This window comes from Neopsephotus bourkii, unplaced genomic scaffold (assembly GCF_033783945.1).
Source record: "Neopsephotus bourkii isolate Nb327-2 ecotype Australia unplaced genomic scaffold, CSIRO-AGI_Nbou_v1 NB_318, whole genome shotgun sequence".
NCBI classification, from domain to species: Eukaryota; Metazoa; Chordata; class Aves; order Psittaciformes; family Psittacidae; genus Neopsephotus; species Neopsephotus bourkii.
The window spans coordinates 1,813,917-1,832,073 of record NW_026900826.1 but is presented as its reverse complement, the minus strand read 5'-3'; the positions used below and the strand labels follow the sequence as shown (position 1 = coordinate 1,832,073).

General features: G+C 37.1%; 1 protein-coding gene across 2 annotated transcripts in view; it reads right to left on the bottom strand.

Moving 5' to 3' along the window:
• Nucleotides 1-479: 479 nt before the first annotated feature.
• The window catches only part of SECISBP2L (SECIS binding protein 2 like), a 30,292-nt gene continuing 12,614 nt past the window's right edge, over nt 480-18,157 (bottom strand). For both annotated transcript variants that reach the window (XM_061347361.1, XM_061347362.1), the window contains 15 exons: nt 17,745-17,880; nt 17,085-17,314; nt 16,969-16,993; nt 16,089-16,204; nt 14,281-14,412; nt 13,902-13,985; nt 12,697-12,864; nt 12,420-12,561; nt 10,612-10,781; nt 9,570-9,702; nt 8,450-8,612; nt 7,544-7,764; nt 6,749-6,903; nt 6,058-6,277; nt 480-5,077 (listed from right to left, as the gene is read on the bottom strand). In XM_061347361.1, coding sequence (XP_061203345.1) covers nt 4,407-5,077; nt 6,058-6,277; nt 6,749-6,903; nt 7,544-7,764; nt 8,450-8,612; nt 9,570-9,702; nt 10,612-10,781; nt 12,420-12,561; nt 12,697-12,864; nt 13,902-13,985; nt 14,281-14,412; nt 16,089-16,204; nt 16,969-16,993; nt 17,085-17,314; nt 17,745-17,880 — 2,766 coding nt within the window. In that variant the 3' untranslated portion in view covers nt 480-4,406. The remainder of the gene's footprint in view (nt 5,078-6,057; nt 6,278-6,748; nt 6,904-7,543; nt 7,765-8,449; nt 8,613-9,569; nt 9,703-10,611; nt 10,782-12,419; nt 12,562-12,696; nt 12,865-13,901; nt 13,986-14,280; nt 14,413-16,088; nt 16,205-16,968; nt 16,994-17,084; nt 17,315-17,744; nt 17,881-18,157) is intronic.

Genomic DNA, 18,157 nt, shown 5'->3' with positions numbered 1-18,157 from the left:
AGCTTCCAGTAGACCAGGTTACTCCAAGCCCCATTCTGGCTGACCTTGAACACTGCCAGGGATGGGACAGCCACTGCCTCTCTGGGCAACCTGTGCCAGCACCTCACCACCCTCACAATAAAATATTGTGGGCCTAGCTCAGCCTTATGGTCCCTGAAGAATGACAGGGTTTTTCTGTATTTTTCCAGTCATCACGGAGATGATGTGTGACAAAAGAGACCGGGCTCTATAACATGAGAATCCCTCTAATAACCCCGTTTTGCTCTGCAGCCTCCCTGGCAGTCACAATTCAGTCTGGGTGAGCGGTGGGCTCAGCTCCCTGCGCTGCGGCCGAGGCCAGGAGCCCCCACACGGCTTCTCCACCCTGTGGCCAAGTACGGTGTAACACAGACCTTCACCTCCCGTAGTGCCAGGGCAGCATCTGCAAACAAACTCAGGGGAAAGTGGTTGTGAACACACATATCACAGTAATAAAGCTGTAAATTTCTACAATCATTTTTATTAGTTATGGAAGAATTCCCCACTAGTATTTACATAGTGCAAAAAAGCTGTTATTACTCCAAAAAGTACGGTAGACAGAACAATTATCCTTCATACAGCAAAAAGGAAATGGAACAAAACCCTTCATATTGTATTTCATAATGATTTTTCTACTGCTTTAACCTAAATATTACCATAAATTTTAAGACATTAAAGATTAAACAGCTTTCCTTAGTAGAATCTATGTAAAAGTAAAATATATGAACTATTTATCAACATTGAGAAGGTGGGCTGTGCCAACTGGGTTTCTACTTTCGGCTTTATCATTCATTGGCGAGGAATTTTTGGGTTTGACATTCTTGCATTTCCTTATGTGTGGCAGGGCAGGTAGCAGACCCACGTTACATGTTTCTATGGCTTACTTCTGCTGGTTTTTGTTTCATTAACAAATTGTCATGCCCAATTTTTAAATGGCTAACATTGACATCGACTCAGTAAACTTTCATTAGTTGGCACAACTTCACAGGAAATACTTAATGACAGTTCAGCAAACAGCAGCTTTTCAAACAGTAATACTTTTTACATATGTATTTAAAGTAACATTATTAAAATTGAAGCTTGTGTTAAAGAACTGGACAGAATCACATTGTGTAAGCTCCCACCCACCCAAATAAGCATAAAGACACCTCTTATCTTTACCAGAAGAACACCAACAAGTGCATTATTGAACATTTTCTATAATAAGTTTTTAAAACACAGGTCAATATACCCTCTGTCACTGTTTAGCTCCAGTCTTACAACTGCCTGCGCACAACTTAAGCAGATAAACAGGCCATCAATTTAAGCCAGTGGAACTAATGCTCTTAAGCACGTGCTCGCAGGATCAGCTCCCTAACCATACTCAGACATTGTTACTTGGTCCATCTAAGGACAAAGTTCTTCAGATTTTTCCCTTTTATATATTTGTAATCCACTTCCTTTGACAGAGATACTGAAAGTATTCATATAAATAGGCTGTATACACAGACACCTCTACCAGATTTAAAGATCCCTACCCCTACCACAGATACATTAGTTTGGATTTTACCAGATAAATTAAGTGGTGAAATAATTTCTACAAAGAATGTCTTAAGAAAAGTAGATCTGTTTTCCGAATAATCATTTTCACAACAAAAATAGCTATACACCTGTAACTACAGAAACACCTCTTCCTGGGGACAGTAACAACCTGTATAGTACACTGCACACCTTGATACTGAAATAGAAATTCAGCTACTTGTAAAAAAAAATAATAATCATGGTATTGTAAAACATTTGTAGACTTTCTGTCTAAATTCTGGTGATAACAGAATCAAAATTACCACAGTGAGATACTCTCTTCAAGTGCTTCAAGTGGCAAGGAACTTTCCTAATTTTAGATGCAAATGGATCACTCCCAAAGGAATTGCAATTTCATTCTCAGAGTTATTGCTCATTCCCAGCTTATCAAAAGGAAGCACTAAAACCAGTTTCCTGTACTCAGTTTCAGTTTGCTCCTCTAAGGGTGATCTGCCACATTTGAGAAAGAGACTAGTTCCTTATTTGCTGGCAAATTGAGAGATATTAGAAGTGCTGTATCACCTTCAAGAACTCTATTAAACCTGTAGCAAAACTGCAGTTAAATAGTGGGCTGAATATTACAAGACTTCTTTGATACAAACGTCAGAAAACTTTAAAATGACAGTCCAAGTTCAGAAAAGACATATAAAAAGATGCGCCTTTGATGTTCACACTTCAAGATCAAAAGTTATTTGAATCACTGGCACTGAAAAAGCAGAAGGAAAAATTACAAACACCTTTGTTTTTTTTGATGCTCTGGTGAAGTTTTGCCCTCAGTGCATACATGGATCTCGGCTGGCGTCGAGACGTGCTTACACATCCAAGGGCAAGTTTTGCTTGTCAGCAGTTCAAACACTTATCATTTCCTAAAGCAAAAACTCTTCCAAAACAAATAGACGGTAGAAATCTGCCATTTTACATACAGTAAAAGGTTTAACATTCAGGAGGCATCATTCTTTAGTCTTTGTTTTCCTATAAAATGCCTGTTGTAACATCTAGGAAGATTACATTAAGGAACTAAGAACATGACAGAACAGCCATTTGTCCTAGCAGCTCTCTATACTGCTTATCTACATAGCATTTGCTATGCCTATCAAAGCATTATTTACATAATACACACAGTTTCTATTATACTCATTAGCATCCAAAAAACCCAGGGGTAGATGATTTCCAAACCTGGAGTCTTATTTTCCCAGTGCAACTTAAAATGCCAGCATCACTAGTACTATAAGCATTGGTCCCATATTCATATGCGTGGATTAAATACCTAACTAAGCTATCTATTTCTTCTGGGTCGTTATTTTTTTTAGCTTACCCAGAGGATTTTTATGCATTTTGATAGAAGTGATCAAGAAAAATGAAGTGAAATCAAAAGAAATGTACATTTACTATCGAAGTGTTACCCATGTGAGTTACTCTTTGGCTACTCTTGTAGTGAAGCTCCTGCTGCTGGCAGTTTCAGTACTTCCCTTGCCAATATAAGACAAAAATGGAAAATATACTCCTTACATGCAATGTTTAGACACATACTCCATCTTCAATCTAAAATGAATTATTAGCTAATGGATTTTGCTTAAATATTCAGAAGAAAACATTGAACAATTCTCCAGCAACATGTATGCTTCAGAGAGGGCATATTTTTTCCTTTCACCTCAGAACCACTGAAATACCTCCCCATACTACAGGGCACTTCCTCCTTTCCTGGAAAACTACTTCCTTTTCTACTCTAAAGATCAACTCCCAAAGCTGCTACAACTGCAAGAACAAGGAGAGGTCACATTTTGAGTAAGAATTGTTAAGATACACCCTGAACTCAACACAGGGGTGGCCAAGATCAGAGCATGCAGATGAACGTGTAGATACACTGAGCCACCACATGGCTCACAATCGCTGCTAAAGGATTATTCTTGCTTTTTGCAATGTTATGTAGGTTACAATATGCAAAACAGCATTCCTGAGGTAAGTGACAGGAGAAAGAGGAAGTCATCAGTTTACTAAGAGCCCTGGATAGAGATTATGGTTAGTGATTCACTTTGTGTGGTTTGGCAGACAGCAACTGTGGAGAGAAATGAGGAATTTTTGTTTTCTTTGCTGTTTTTTAATGCCATATTTCCACCTTGAAACAAAACAAAACCAAACCACCACACAAAACCCACAACCCAAAATATTCATTATATCCCTCTGGTTTAAAGTTTTTCTGGAATCAAAGTTGCTGTAGCTTATTGTAACCATCTCAACTATCACCAGCTTTTTAATGATGCATTCACCGAGACCAACTAAAAAGCTACATCTTGGCGTAAGAATCATGCATAGATTTCTCTACTATTTACTTTGCATTAAGACTGCAAATGGGGTTTTACAGCTTTTCTTTGAAGAAAACTAAAATTTTACTCCTAGATGGAACCAGAAAATCACAGCCAAATACACTGACGTGCCTGGCATAACACCAATGTAAAGGGTTGGTCATTTGTCAGTCTTAACATAGGTTATCTGTGTGAAAATGAGCTAAATGGTCACATCTTCATGAATGTTGCTTAAAACTGATCAGTTACAAGATGTTTCCTTTTACAAAAGATCACATGAATACTTAATGACAAATTTTCTACAGTTTCTATTCTGGGAAAAAAGATACTGACTAAAAGCTAAGTTAGTTCTTAAATCAAGTAACAGACAACTACAAAAATATTGTTGTGAATTAAATACACATATTAAATGTTTAACAGTGCAAAATGTTGAGATGAAGCATACGAAGTAATGGCTGCAACCTTTACAACAGTTAGTTTAATATTATTTCTAAAAAGTTCCTGAGTTCCTGCCTTTCTTTTTTTTTACGGCATATAGATGGAATCTGTGTGTTCTTTACTCAAAGAACTGCAAATTGTGGGTTTGTGTTGAGTGGTACTTGCGTGCTTATCATTTGTCCATTCCTCACCATCAGTGACTGGATCAGCCTGCTCAGAAGTCTCTAATTCTTCCTCTTCACTTTGTTCTGTGTTGTCTTCAGCACCACTAAGGGTCTTCCCAAGCTGAAGAGTCTCCATAGTTCTCTGGGTCTCTGAAACCCAAGATTCAATTCTGCTGTTAAGCTGAACCTCTGCAGAGATTGGTTCATGGGCATAGTCCTCATCATCATCTTCCTCCTCCTCTTCCTCCTCTTCTAGCATTCCTGGTACAAGAGTACTGGTGGTACTGGTCATGGAAGAATTCAAAAGATCTCGGCAGCTGCCATCCAGTGACCCTGTTTCTGTACTCTGCTGTGAGGCCCATTCCAGATTGTCATCTGGTTTCATCTCATCTTTGTCACCTGGTGTGGCTTTTCCATGATTTGTTGCTGAGGTAGTGCCAGTTGTAGCCAAAGGTGGTTGTTTATTAATAGTGGCTTTTTCACTTTGGCTATTACTAGCTTTTTCTGTCACCGCAGTCTTACATGAGGATTCTCTCTCATTTTCAGAAGTTTCTAACCCATCGGATGTTTCCACCATATTTCTCCAGTTTGTTTCTACAAGTTTCAAAAGAAGTTTAAGTAGAAAACATTAATTCTTTCTATTAAAAAAGAATTTTCCCTGAACACCCCAGAACTGTTTAAGTAGTAGTAAGAGCTAATGATTTTAATATTATTCTATGCTTGCACAAAAAAAATCAATTAGAAAATGGAAGAAGAGAACTAGACAACAGAAAGAGCTGTGAATAACTTTAGGTTTTCACAGTATCCTTAACCAGACATTACAAAGTTGAAAGTTTGTGCACTTAGTTTCTTGTGTAAACTGTGGAAGCATGGGATGTATCAGTGAGCCTGGTCAAGCAGGTTACTCTCAAGTATAACTTAAAAACAGAAAACTGCTATAGTATTAAGTCATCCGCATAAGGATTTTTTGAAAAACGTTTAACAAATAAGTCTAAGATACCACAAAAGAATTAATTAAAACCAAGATTATTTTCTTTTTAACACACCATAGGACTGAAAAAAAAAAAGAGGTTGTCTGACTTCAAACAAGCATTCTCCTTTTTATCCCCTGTCATCTGGGCTTAAGGAACTGGCTACATAAATCTGCCTTTTGCTCACACTAGAATCACTCACTGCCATGTTTCAGTAATTAAGCTACATATCCTTATCTTTCAGAAAACTCAATTTAGTTCCTACTCTTTGTCATTAGTTTTCCTCAATCATATAATAATCAATTCTGCATTTGGTACCAGTGCTACACCAGTTCAATAAAACTGGAGAAGCCACCTCCACTGATGCGAGTTAGGTAACTAACACTTCTGAGGATTAGAAATTTGAATTACTATTTTTATATAGTTCAGAGAAAAAACTTGCTTACACAAGTCACTGAAGTCTAACCCATTTTCTCTCATCCCTGAAAATTGCAGAACACTGTAATTTATGAAGGAATACTATATTTTTGGCTACAGTTTGCAATAAGCATCATTTGGAAAAATCAAGCTTCTAGTTACAAAAGTAAGTTTTAGCACACTTACCATATTCTTTCTCATTCACTTCAGATATGGGTTCAGAAATAACACTACAGAATGAGATAGCACTTGCTGCAGAAGGGTTACGAGAATGGCCCATATGATGAGGTGCCTTCTTGACATTCTTCAAGGCTTCTTCTGCCTGCTCCTGTTCCATTGCAGCAACCATATCTCTGTATGCTTTTCTGGCCTCTTCAGTCAGTGATACCAGCTTATTAAACAGGTCCTAAGTACAAAGGCAGTTTTTATAATCAGTAATTCTTACAAATAATTTCCACTTTAAATTACTCCTTTTAGTCAGAGGTATACCTTAAGCCTTATTAGTACCAAATACCTTTACTTCAACTACAAATCATTCTATATATTAAATAAAAATACCACCCCATGTTTATGCAGCTTTGAGGAAATATAAAAGATACTGTATTTTTTTTTTTTTTAATTTTTTTACATTTTTAAGCCTTCCAGAGAGTTTTGGCATTTCAATCTATTTGAAAGCTACAAAGATGTTGCAACTGAAGTATTTCAACACAGTCTCTCAGTTCTGTAACCACCGCCTTCCAAAGAAAAACACACTCATATAGGTCAGGTCAGGGCCATTACCAAATGCATATTAGTTAGGTGGGCTCTCTATGCTAAATAAGTTCTTAAAGGCACATAACTGTTTACTCCAGTCATTTACATGAATGGATTTACTCACCTCAGCACCAGAGTAGTTGAAGATACCCACTACACTGACAGGAACCAGCTTGTTCACACAACGGCCAAGAGCTTTACGGCCAAGAGCAAAGACAAAAGGAATTTCTTGTTCCCGTGCCATGGCTATTACATTATATAGAGCCTCATCCAGTCCACCTTGGAGAGAGCAATTTTGAATACATACCTGGTCAGTTAAAGTCATAGTATGGTGCTACACAACACTATCACATTTGAACTGCAACTGGTCAGTAAAACTTCAACACATACAATCACCAGCTACTCTGTCCTACAGGATAATGAACTGTACATTTAAAGTACAATCAGTATAGATCAAGGCAACATTCTCTATTCTCTATTAGTCCTGCACAAATCAGAATTTTTCACAGCTCTTTTCTTGAGCAGAGCTTTGCTATTCTCATATCTCAGGATGCCTCTATCTACACTTCTGGCTGTAGCAAAACGTGTTGGTTGGCTAACTAAACAATTCACATTCCTCTCAAGGAATCCTCCTTAAGAGCATCCAAAGCTCAGAACTCTAGCTATGTCAAAGACTGAACAGAATAAAATTGAAGTCTATTGTATTTGTTACAATATCTATTTTTCTTTAAGCTTTTCACCTCTCATGAACAAGTTTCTTCCAGAATTGAGTAGAAGAGAATGAATGTGGAGTGGCAGTTACATAATTGATTCTGGGTGTTACATCATACATAGGAACTAAAAAAATGTTTAAACCACACTAATCAGCATAAGAAAACTATAAACAGTTAAATACACCACTTATTTTTATCATTTATACCTTTTGACTGGATTTTCTCGCAGTTGGGAGATATGATTACACACTTAATCTTATTTAGTTTCATATGCTTAGTAACCTCACGCAACCCCATAACAAGTCTTCTCCTTGCTTTAGCTCTCATGGGATCCTTCTGATAAATACGTTCCTGGAAGCTGACAAGTTCTTGCAACAGGAGAGTCACACACTCATCTATTTCCTTACTTAGCACTTGGTTACAGTATCTGTCAATTCAAAAAACATCCAACATTAGCATAGCACATAATCAATACTATTGCACCAAGCCTTTTCTTTTATCAAGTAATTTTACTTCCTTGGAACAGTTACTAAACTGCTATTAAAGTTATTAAAAGGATTTAAGATAGCAGACTGTATACTGTAAGATAATCCATCCAGGAAAATTTGTATTTCCACTAACATCTCTCACCTCAAGAGGTCAGTCAAAAAGAGTATTAAAAAATATCAGAAATACCATACTAGGTGCCATAAGCCACTATTCCTTAATTTGCTTCTCTATAAAGATAGATTAAGAAAAAAGCAGTAATATAGTAAGAGTGACTACTACAATATTTTCAACATTCATAAGTATTCCATCCCATCCAAAGTGTACATAGCCCTCCTTTAAAAATTTCTTTTGGAGAATACTTCCACCTAGCTTGAATGTTGCAGCAACCAAAGTAGTCCAACATGCAGGTGTGTACATACACACACACACATTTGTGTATGTATACACATGCACAGAGCAATCCAACTATGGCAAAAAAAAGAACACTTACAGAAACTTCTACTGATGAAAGGGAAGGTTATGTTCATTAAACTCCTCCTAAGCCTATTAAAGCTATCCACACTTAAAAGACAAAGATGACTGAAGCACAAGCCTTTAATTTATATTAATAATGCAAAACTTACTCTCTGAATCTCTTGCTGTGAATTTTGGTTATTGCAGAAGATGCCATTGGACTGCCTATTCCAGAACTAGCAGGTGAACCCTGTGACACTGGGGTCATGCAGTATGGAGAATTCTGACTTGCTGGTGAAAGCGAAGTATCACTAGTCATGCTGAATCCAGTTTCTGAAAGACAATTGTGAAACATTATAAAAGGCAAAGACATTGTCATATAAAAGAAACAGCATCATACTTCTGGATCACTCCCTTGCTTTTCCCAAATTATGTTCTCAAAAACTGAACAGTATTCTTCCCTGGACTGGGGACACGGGGGGGGGATCAGGACAAAACAAGCACACACCCAACATTCAGCATGGGTTGGATAAATAAGCAATATTTGATTATTCATTTAAAATTTCCAAAGCTTAGTTCAGGAAACTGATAGAACAGAAGGAAAAGGTTGCCTAAATACAACTTCTTCCAGTATTTCTTTACTATTTAAATATATATAATATTTAGCTAACTTAGTCCTAGATTATTTAAACTTTTCACACTTCAGTCAGGCAGGTTACTCAGAAGAAAAGTTTTGAACAAATACATCTGGAATCTTGACAGACAACTCCTCCCTGCCCAAATTTGTCAAAAAGTCTCTGGAGCTTCCCAGTTGCTCGGAGCTGTTGCTGCAAATCAATGATCCAGACACTGCAGCTGATTGACAAGACTACTTAAAAAGACTGTAAAACCTTAGTTACAGTTTGCAACTTCTGTATCTGGAAAATGTCCAGCCTGCTCATTATTATAAACCACTGTGATCAACATGGCACGGTTGACAACACATCACATTTTGTCTGCTTATCAAAAATGCTAAGAACTCTGACATGTTGGGAACATCCACTGAAGAGGAATGAATTAGAAGTCCATATGGAGATTACGTACTTAGAACCCATATTGCACTCAGCCTTCCACAACTGAGGGACAGACCATTTTAGAAGCGGGTTCTGATTTCTAGTATTCAATAATGTTAAAAAAGTTAAAAGAGAACATCAATGAATTATGTTGCATAAAAAAAGGACAAAATATTAAAATAAGGCATTTAGTGCATTTGCGGGGGAGAACAGGGGAGCTAGAGAGATAGAGACCAACCTTCTTGAGAGGCCAGCTCCTGAGACTGATCAGCAGTCACATTTATATGAACCTCTTTTGGCTCATCAGATCCCAACAGGCTGTGGTCAGATGACAAACGGCCTTTCTTCTCTTCTCTCTCTTTCAAAATGATCTAGGAACAAAACCAACAGCTATCAGCATCTGAAAACTGCAGATAACTAAAGAAAAATGTCTTTTTCCTGAATGTAACACAAAATAAACAAGTTGTTTTGAACTTTCTTTCTCATGCCAGCATAGAAAACCCTGAAATCATTTCAATTTCCTCTTTGATCACAAACAGTATTTCATTTCAGCATTATACAGATTGTCTACACAATACTCCTACATAAACAGTGCTTTCAACAATTCATTTTAATATTAACTACTTTCACAATTTTTCTGACACATAACACTCTCATTAACAATCCCTTCATTTCCACCCCTGTAAAGAAACCTTATGCAAGAATACTAGTCATCTTTGTGAAGCACCGGAACACAGAAAATCCTTTCTATACAAGAAAGGACAGTGCATGTGGTGGTTATGTGGTGGTTAAAAAAGGCTTTCATTTTTCTCTTCTGATTTCCATACATTGTATATTCTGTGTACATACCTACTTCACATGTGCACATACATATATGTGCACAGCCAATCATTTCTAAACTTGACTCAAAAACTAATCTCTAAAACCAGAGAAGGAAAACATAAGGTTACCATGCTATATTGCACTATAAGCTAGAATACAACATGAAAAAACTGCAAATTCTCCCATATGTCCTAGTGCTTATAGTAAAGAAATTAAATTAAAAAATCATGGCAATCTGTATTGAGCTAGATCTGTACCATCTACAACTAATTATGGGACTATGAAAGTTCTGTTGCATGCCTAGATCCAAAGGACAGGATATCAGTGTAACAGGAACTAGGAGGTAGTAGCTCATGACTGCCTTACCCAATGCTCATGGTCATGAGTCCTCAAGTAAGGAAATACCAGTTATTTTTGAAGAGAGTGGGTCAAGACACCCCCCAGGTTGACATACTCACCTTTTTAAGTGCTGTAGGGCGTTTCAGTTTTGCAATCTCCCTTTCTTTTCCTCTTTTCACTTTTGGAGCAGTTGAATCCAAAGGATTAAGGCAACCCATTGACGGCTGTCCTTTTGTTAAGGACTTTCTATTGGTGGATTCTTTGGTATGAAAGGGAGCAGCACTGCCAACTAAACACAAGAAAGATATTAATTCCACCAAAAGACATGTCAGCTTCATTTCAGCACTGTTTTCAGTATTTCCACTGATGAATTCTCAAAGTACATTTTCCTTCCTCGGAAAAAAGCAGCTCATAATGACAGGAAAATTACATCACCAGATATTGTGCTCCCAGATGTTTTTAAGCTTTCTTCAAACTTAGCCTCATGTTTTAGGAAGCTATGGATTCCAGGAGATTAACTACTTCATTGGTAAGGGATCTCTCTCAAATGAATTTTATTAGTAAGATTTTAATAGCAAGGTAAGTTGCAGATACTTATCCAAACATTGAGTTTTAGTTGTCCAAGACTTGATTAGTCAATAGGACAAAAGAGAGGAGAGTGAAGCATGTAATTAGTATATCTTCTGCAGGAGAGAATAAAACAGACTCCAATGGAAATGCCAACTGTTCTTTGCTAAACTTTGTTTGATATAACCTTGACAACATGAATTAATGTTTGAACACAGCTGAAATTCAAAGCAGGTAAATGAAGCAACACACAAGAAGGAAAATGGTAACTATGGCCCATAACAATGGACTCTAGGCTACATATTACTGCTCAGGAATGAGATTCATCTGTTATTATAGGTAACTACAATAATGTCAACTCTGTATTCAGCAGCAAACATTACAAAAGCTAATTTAATGTTAAGTGCTGAAAAAGAAAGAGGGAGAAAAAAAAAGCCTAAGTAAACCATTGTATATATTCATGATGGAACTATAACTTAGTATTCTGTGCATGTCTGATCTTCCTTTTTTCGAAAAGATACAACAGAACTACAAGGAGGTACAGAGAAAGCAATGAGAAACATGCTTCCACAACAGAATAACTAGACCAGAACTCTTCAGACTACGAAAGATATGACAGACCTTTAAAAACCAGAGGAGAGCAGGGAATGATTTTTCCAGTCTTTGTAACAGAGAGGCTATGAAAACTAACAAAACTGCAAGTGGGGCACAAACCAACCTGACCCTGACTTCCACCCCCACAAAAAACCTCCAAAAACAGAGCAGGAAAAGCATCTCCACACAGCATGTGGTAAGTTTAAGACATTCACTGCCATCAGACCTTACAGGCAGTAGACACATACGATACAAATAATAGAAGCGATGGGACAGATTAAGGAACAAATTTGGTTTTAGAAAGACTTGGGTCAGGAGGCATTGAACTACAATCAGTAGAGGCAGAAGAATATCCTGGAGAGGTATCCCTCTGTATCAGTCACAGGTATCCTCACTAAGCTGCTTTCCAAGGGAATTTTGTAATATCTGTGGTAATTGTTTGGTTTGACCTAATACAATTCTTGTCATATTCATTTTAGCACTGAATTACAATCAAGACACGAATCCTGAGTTTTGAATAGTAGGTCTTAGGAGAAATTTGTCCTCAACTATACATGGACTTTCACTGCTGCATAATGTAGCTCAGAGGAAGACAGCACAGGTGAATTTTGAGAACACATCAAGGAAGTCTTCCCAGGTTTTCATTATGTTTATATTCAAAACTGAAAACCTGACAGAAAAACAACCCATATTTAAGATGCTCAGACCCGTCACATTTATATTATCACAAAACACATTCAGCCCTGGTCAGGCAAATGAGAAATACCTGTGTATGAGAGAGGCCTGGTGTTGGTGATCTGACGAGCTTTCATCGCTTGCTGCTGCTTTTCAAGAGCTGCTAACATGTCCCCCAAATCTAACTGAACAGGGGTCTTGCTCTTCTTTCCAGCTGCTTTTGATAGAGCCTCCTGATATATACAAAGAAATAGTGCTTGCAAAACATTCTTTACAAGGAGAATCTTAGCATTACAGAATAAAGAAGACCAACAAGTAACTGATACACCACTTTACCAAGTGCTGGGAGGTGGGGGTGTGCTACTCACCTGAAGCTTTTTCTGCTCCATGCTTATCTCTGAATACTCTTGAGCTGTTGCAAGTGCTGCTGCCAAGGCCTTCTTCTTCTGACTTTTTGCACGCTTTGGTACAGAGGTTGTGATGGGAATTGGAGTTTGGACTATATTGATTGGAGAATTCTCTGGCAAATCATCCAACTAGGATTTTAAACAAAATGCAAGAAAAACCACAATTAAAAGACTTTGCTCTAAAGACCACAGGAAATGCAGCACTCCAGAAACCAAATGAACCATTTCAGTCCCTTGGTCACTAGTACCGACATCTCAATTAAATACAGCAAAATGACACAGTAAGTTAACTGAGCTAGAAACTCATGTATTTCATTTTTGCACAAAAACACTACTATATTGATCTTCAATTATGCCTTCAGAAGGTTTTCTAGTCTGATTGCTAAATAAGGGAGTGTTCTTACTCCCTCCTGCAAAGATTAAGTAACCTGTGTGTATCGTCCTGCAACAAAAACATTTAGATCAAGATATTAAAAGAATATCTTTAAAAAAAGCCTGTTTCTACAGCCTTGAAACAAATAAAAGTTCAGTTTATTTTCATTTCAAAATAAACTACACAAACTGTAGCTATTTCAAAAAACTGACACCATTACTACGTATTTGTAGACCGTATAGTTTTAAGCAAAGTCTGCACCAAAGGACCTGTCTGAACGCAAGCCCTTTGAGTCACAAAGAATAACCAGGATATAGTTTATGAATTAACACAAAAAAAGCTTGATAATCCTCAAAACTAATCTTAACCTCAAAAAAAACCCAACTGCTGCATCTACTGTTCACACAAAATTTAGCATGTGACTTCAAAAAGCATGAAACTTGGCAGAAAACCAGTGAGACAGAGAAACTGGGAGCTAGACTCAATGATCCTTGTAAGTTGATTCTAACTTGTGATAGTTTATGATACCAAGTGTCTATCTATCCTAGAGTTTCACTTGTTAATCTCATTAACAGACAAAAATCCTGCTGTGATTTTTTAAAGATGGGTTCTCTGCACCACTTATTTTTATTGGCATTTCTTTAGCATCCAGAGCTGGTAACGCAAATACTCCACGAAGAGCCCAGTTACTGCATTAAGTACAGTAGTGGAGATTGATGAAGAAATTACACATACCAAGTAGTCTCAAAATTACTTAACTTAGAAATGCTTTGCAAAATGAATAATTACTTACTACTTTGGGTGAAATTTTTTGCTGGATGTTACCACTTTTACTGCTGCCATTGTCACTATTCAGCTCTGGAAATTCATCTTCATCCTAAACAATACACAAGAGCAAAGAGAATGGAACCAAAAGTCACATGAAAAGCAGCAATAGAAACAGCTGTAGCTAGAAGAATAAATTGAATCCTGAAGTCACACATAAACTGGAAGGGATTAAAAGTGACACAAAAATAGTAAAAAATTAACAAAGCATTTTTGTATTCATTTACTTCTTTTTAAAGAAGAAGAATGTTTCAAACTAAAGAAATCCAATTCCAGTTAGGAGGAAACATAACTTATTCTGCAACACGTGCCACTATAGCACAGAAACAGTTTTCATATAACACTACCTCAAAGTACAGAGGTTCAGGACTCTGCTCTGTTCTGCCTGACTGGCTTGCAGCTAGAGGTTTTTCATGTCGTTTCTGCAAATTCTGCTTTCTTTCTGAAGATGTGCTGTGATCTCTGCATCTGAATCCAGACTGAAAATAAGGAACAGAATTGGCATTTTGCAATTGCAGTTTTTCAGGGTGTGGGTACACGCATGTAAGGCTCTCATGTCTGCCAATCATCAACTAAGGTGACACAGTTTTGACAGAATCAGATTTAATAAGCTGTGCTTTTCTGTTCTCCTGGGGTATTTCTGCTGCTGTTTTGGGGTTTTGGTGTTGTTTTAAAACCTGTACTAATATATTCTACAGGTAGTACCAGATTATTCCCCCCTCCCAAGTCACATGCAGCATCAGAATATATTCACCTCTAAATTTCTAATTAAAAACAAAACACAAAAGGTCCTTTTGGCCGAACATGAAGAAAACCACAAGAGCTGCTGGTGAGTATGTAACTCAGACACTAAGCTTAAGGAACTGTCTGTAACCATGATCAAAAGAACTATCTCCCACTATAAAACTGTTCTGCTTACAATTATTATTGCCAGGCCAATGTTCAGGCCAAAGTACAGGCCTAGAGTTCTCTAAGGACAAGAGACCGCTGTAGTATAAACATTCTTCTGTTTATTATGTGAAAGGTTGGTGGTATCCCATGTGCAAGACTGGTTGGCTGAAAGCAAAGCATGATTTGAATCTCCAATTCTGGATCTTTCATGATAATGTATTTCTGAAGAAAAGGTCCTACAGACCTGGTAAAAATTTAGTTTCAAAGGAAAATAGTTTCTAGAACAATTCTGTCCTGAGGTACAATGAATTTGGCTAGGGAAACCTAATTTAAAACTCTGTGCCTGCTTTGCTCTTAAATATCTAAAATAACTGCCAGACTTAGAGTCTAAACTATAACTAGATGAAAGGAAGTCTGGTTCTTCCTACTCTCCCAATTCCACAAATGACAAATAGTGGTTCTAAAAGCATCTGATTTGACTAGAGATTATAAAAAGATTCTGATCTGCCATATTGAACTGTGTACTGCCTGATATGAGCATCAAGCTTCTTTATATAATAAACCCATGGATACCAAATGGGAAGATTCAAGACAAATTAACAGTTGCATCTACAAAACTAAACAGGGCAAGCTAGCTCACATATATCAGAGCATACAGACAACTATGACAAAGCTCCCACTTCAACCTCAGCTACTCTTGTCTGCAATAACCATATTCAAGCAAAACTTATGTTTAAGCAAAGGCAGATGTTTCAGCCTCCTCTCTGTCCCCCTCTGCACACACTCTCCCCCCTCCCCCCCTTCACATCAGAGTCTCTCTTTAGCAAGTTTGAGGGAGGGTTCACGGTTTCTTTCCCTTTTGAAGTGTGAACGGGTCAAAAACTGAAGTAACTTTTCTACACCTACACTGTCTTCGTTTCACAGATTACTTCATATATGCAATGTTCTTCCTAGGTAGATACATATAAAGAACAGGCTGCAAGTAGAAAATTGCCAAACACATGAAATTTTATTTTTATATACATGTGTGTATATATATATATATATAAATAAAAGGTGTATATATATATCATATAGTGCTATGCAAAGAAACATGCAAGGTAGAAACGTGCAACTGGACTTTTAGGTTGAATTGCAACACTTTGCATTCACCATTTTCATTAACTATTCTTTGCATTTTGATTTTATAATGTATTTAACATTTCTTATTTTCACATATTACAAGAAACTGAATGCTTAGATTTTAGAACCATTAGCAACATACCTGTGCACAATTTCTTTGCTCAGCTTGCCTTCCACCTCTAGAAAACGTCTGAGTTTTTTCAATCCAAGGTTTTTTTTGAGTTGCCTGGGAATTTACATTAGTCCAACTTATACCAGCTGAAAAACAGAAATGCCATCATTGAAAAAATTAGTATGACAGAACACGTCATAACAATACATGTGCCATCAGAGCCAGGAAAACAATTTTGATACAAATTAAGTTCTCTGAGAAAGTCTAATTCTCCTCTGACAAGACTTACTTCTGTAGCTGCATCCAGATGTTAGCAAAATTAAAGAAGTCTTAATGGAAAAGTCAAATTACAGATGTTCAAACTGCCAAAACCCGATCATCAGGAAATTGTCAGGTTCATACTAACATTCATACTGATTTGGGTCCAGTCATTAATAGCAGCCACTAGCCCTACCCACTACTACCAGACTAAAGATATTTGTTCATATTACCATACTTCTTTACAGCTTCTATAAAAGCATCAGTACTTCTCAAATAGAGAATGAGAAGTCTCCAATTCTATTTCTACCCTAGCAACTGCAGTTTCACAGGGTAAGGAAGCTTGAGGATAACACACATCAGAAGCACAGCTTTATCCATTGGAATCTCTGGCTTTCTTTAATTCTTTAAAAGCAGCTGTTGTAAACCATTAGTGATAGCTACTTATACACTCATTCGCTCGACAAATAACTGGGGCCTTAATGGAGGTGATGGAAATCACACTAAAGACATGTCTTCAGGAGTATCTGATCAATCAGGGTAGCATGCTGGAAGCAGATCAAAGATGATTCCTAGCAAAATGTAAAGAAAAATAAATACAAAAGTGACCCAGCTAAATATTAAGCAGCTCATGAGCTAAGGCAATACTTACTTGTACTTATTGATGGTTCTACAACCTGAAAAGGGAAAAAAAAAAAAGTTTTCAGTAATTTTTACTAGTCTTTAGGAAACAAATATAGTTAATTTATTCAGTTATGTATTACATACATTCATTGCACAAGAATCTGTATTTCTTGAAGTCACAGCTGCAGCCTGATTATTTCCATGTTTAGGACTACAATAGCCACTGTCACTGTCAATGTCTGCTTCACTTGCGCCCTGCTCACTAGAGGACTCTGCAGCAGGGTGAGAAGTTCTTCTGCGCCTGCCTTTTGATTTCCAAAGCATTGTAGAAGCACTCTCAGAGAGTGACTTATTGGCTATATCTGAAGGGAAATCTGCAAGAAAAAAGTAAATAAGTTACTTGTGCAAGATTGTTAAACGACATGAAAAACCTACACTTCATAAAAGAACAGGGAAAGCCAAAGTCTTTGCACATGACAACAATCTCTTAAGAAAATTAAAACCAGCATTGTATTTGAACATATTATGTCTAGATACAACTATTAATAATAACCAACTCTTTCAGGAAGAGCCTGCTTTTGACAGGGGAAAGAAAATCCCTGCAGAAGTACCATATCATTGCAACGTTACAATGTGACATACTGTGTAGGTCTGTGCAACTCTTAGCATATTTTCATCACATTTTTGATCCACAAAGTTCTCTTAAAAGCCACATCTAAGCCAGAGCCGCCTTCTTTTAGGAAAGATGGTGACTGACATGTACTACTAGCTATTTCGTACACTCAGAACACAAAAAAACATTACCTGTTTGCTGTGATGCATCAACCAGCAAAACTATCTTTGATCTGTTCTCAGGACCTGAAGAACTGGTCTCCTTTTGAGTGGCAACATTTTTCACTGGAGGACGTTTACTTTTTATGTGCATCTGTAACTGCTGTTGCTGTTTTAAAAGATTAGCCACACACAAGTCATATGATTTGACTTCACAGCTGTAAACAAGGCAACTAAAAGTTCTAATGCTGTCTACAGAAGCCACATGTTTAAAGCCAAAAAAGATTAAGGGAAGCATTAATAAAAATATCAGACTTATTTGCAATATTTTCTGAATGAATGGGGTTTTATAATATGGAAATACATAAAAAAAGGTAAAAAAAGTACAGGCATACTTCCTTTGCTCTCTAAGGAAGTTAACGCTAAGCTCAGACCAAACTAGCAAA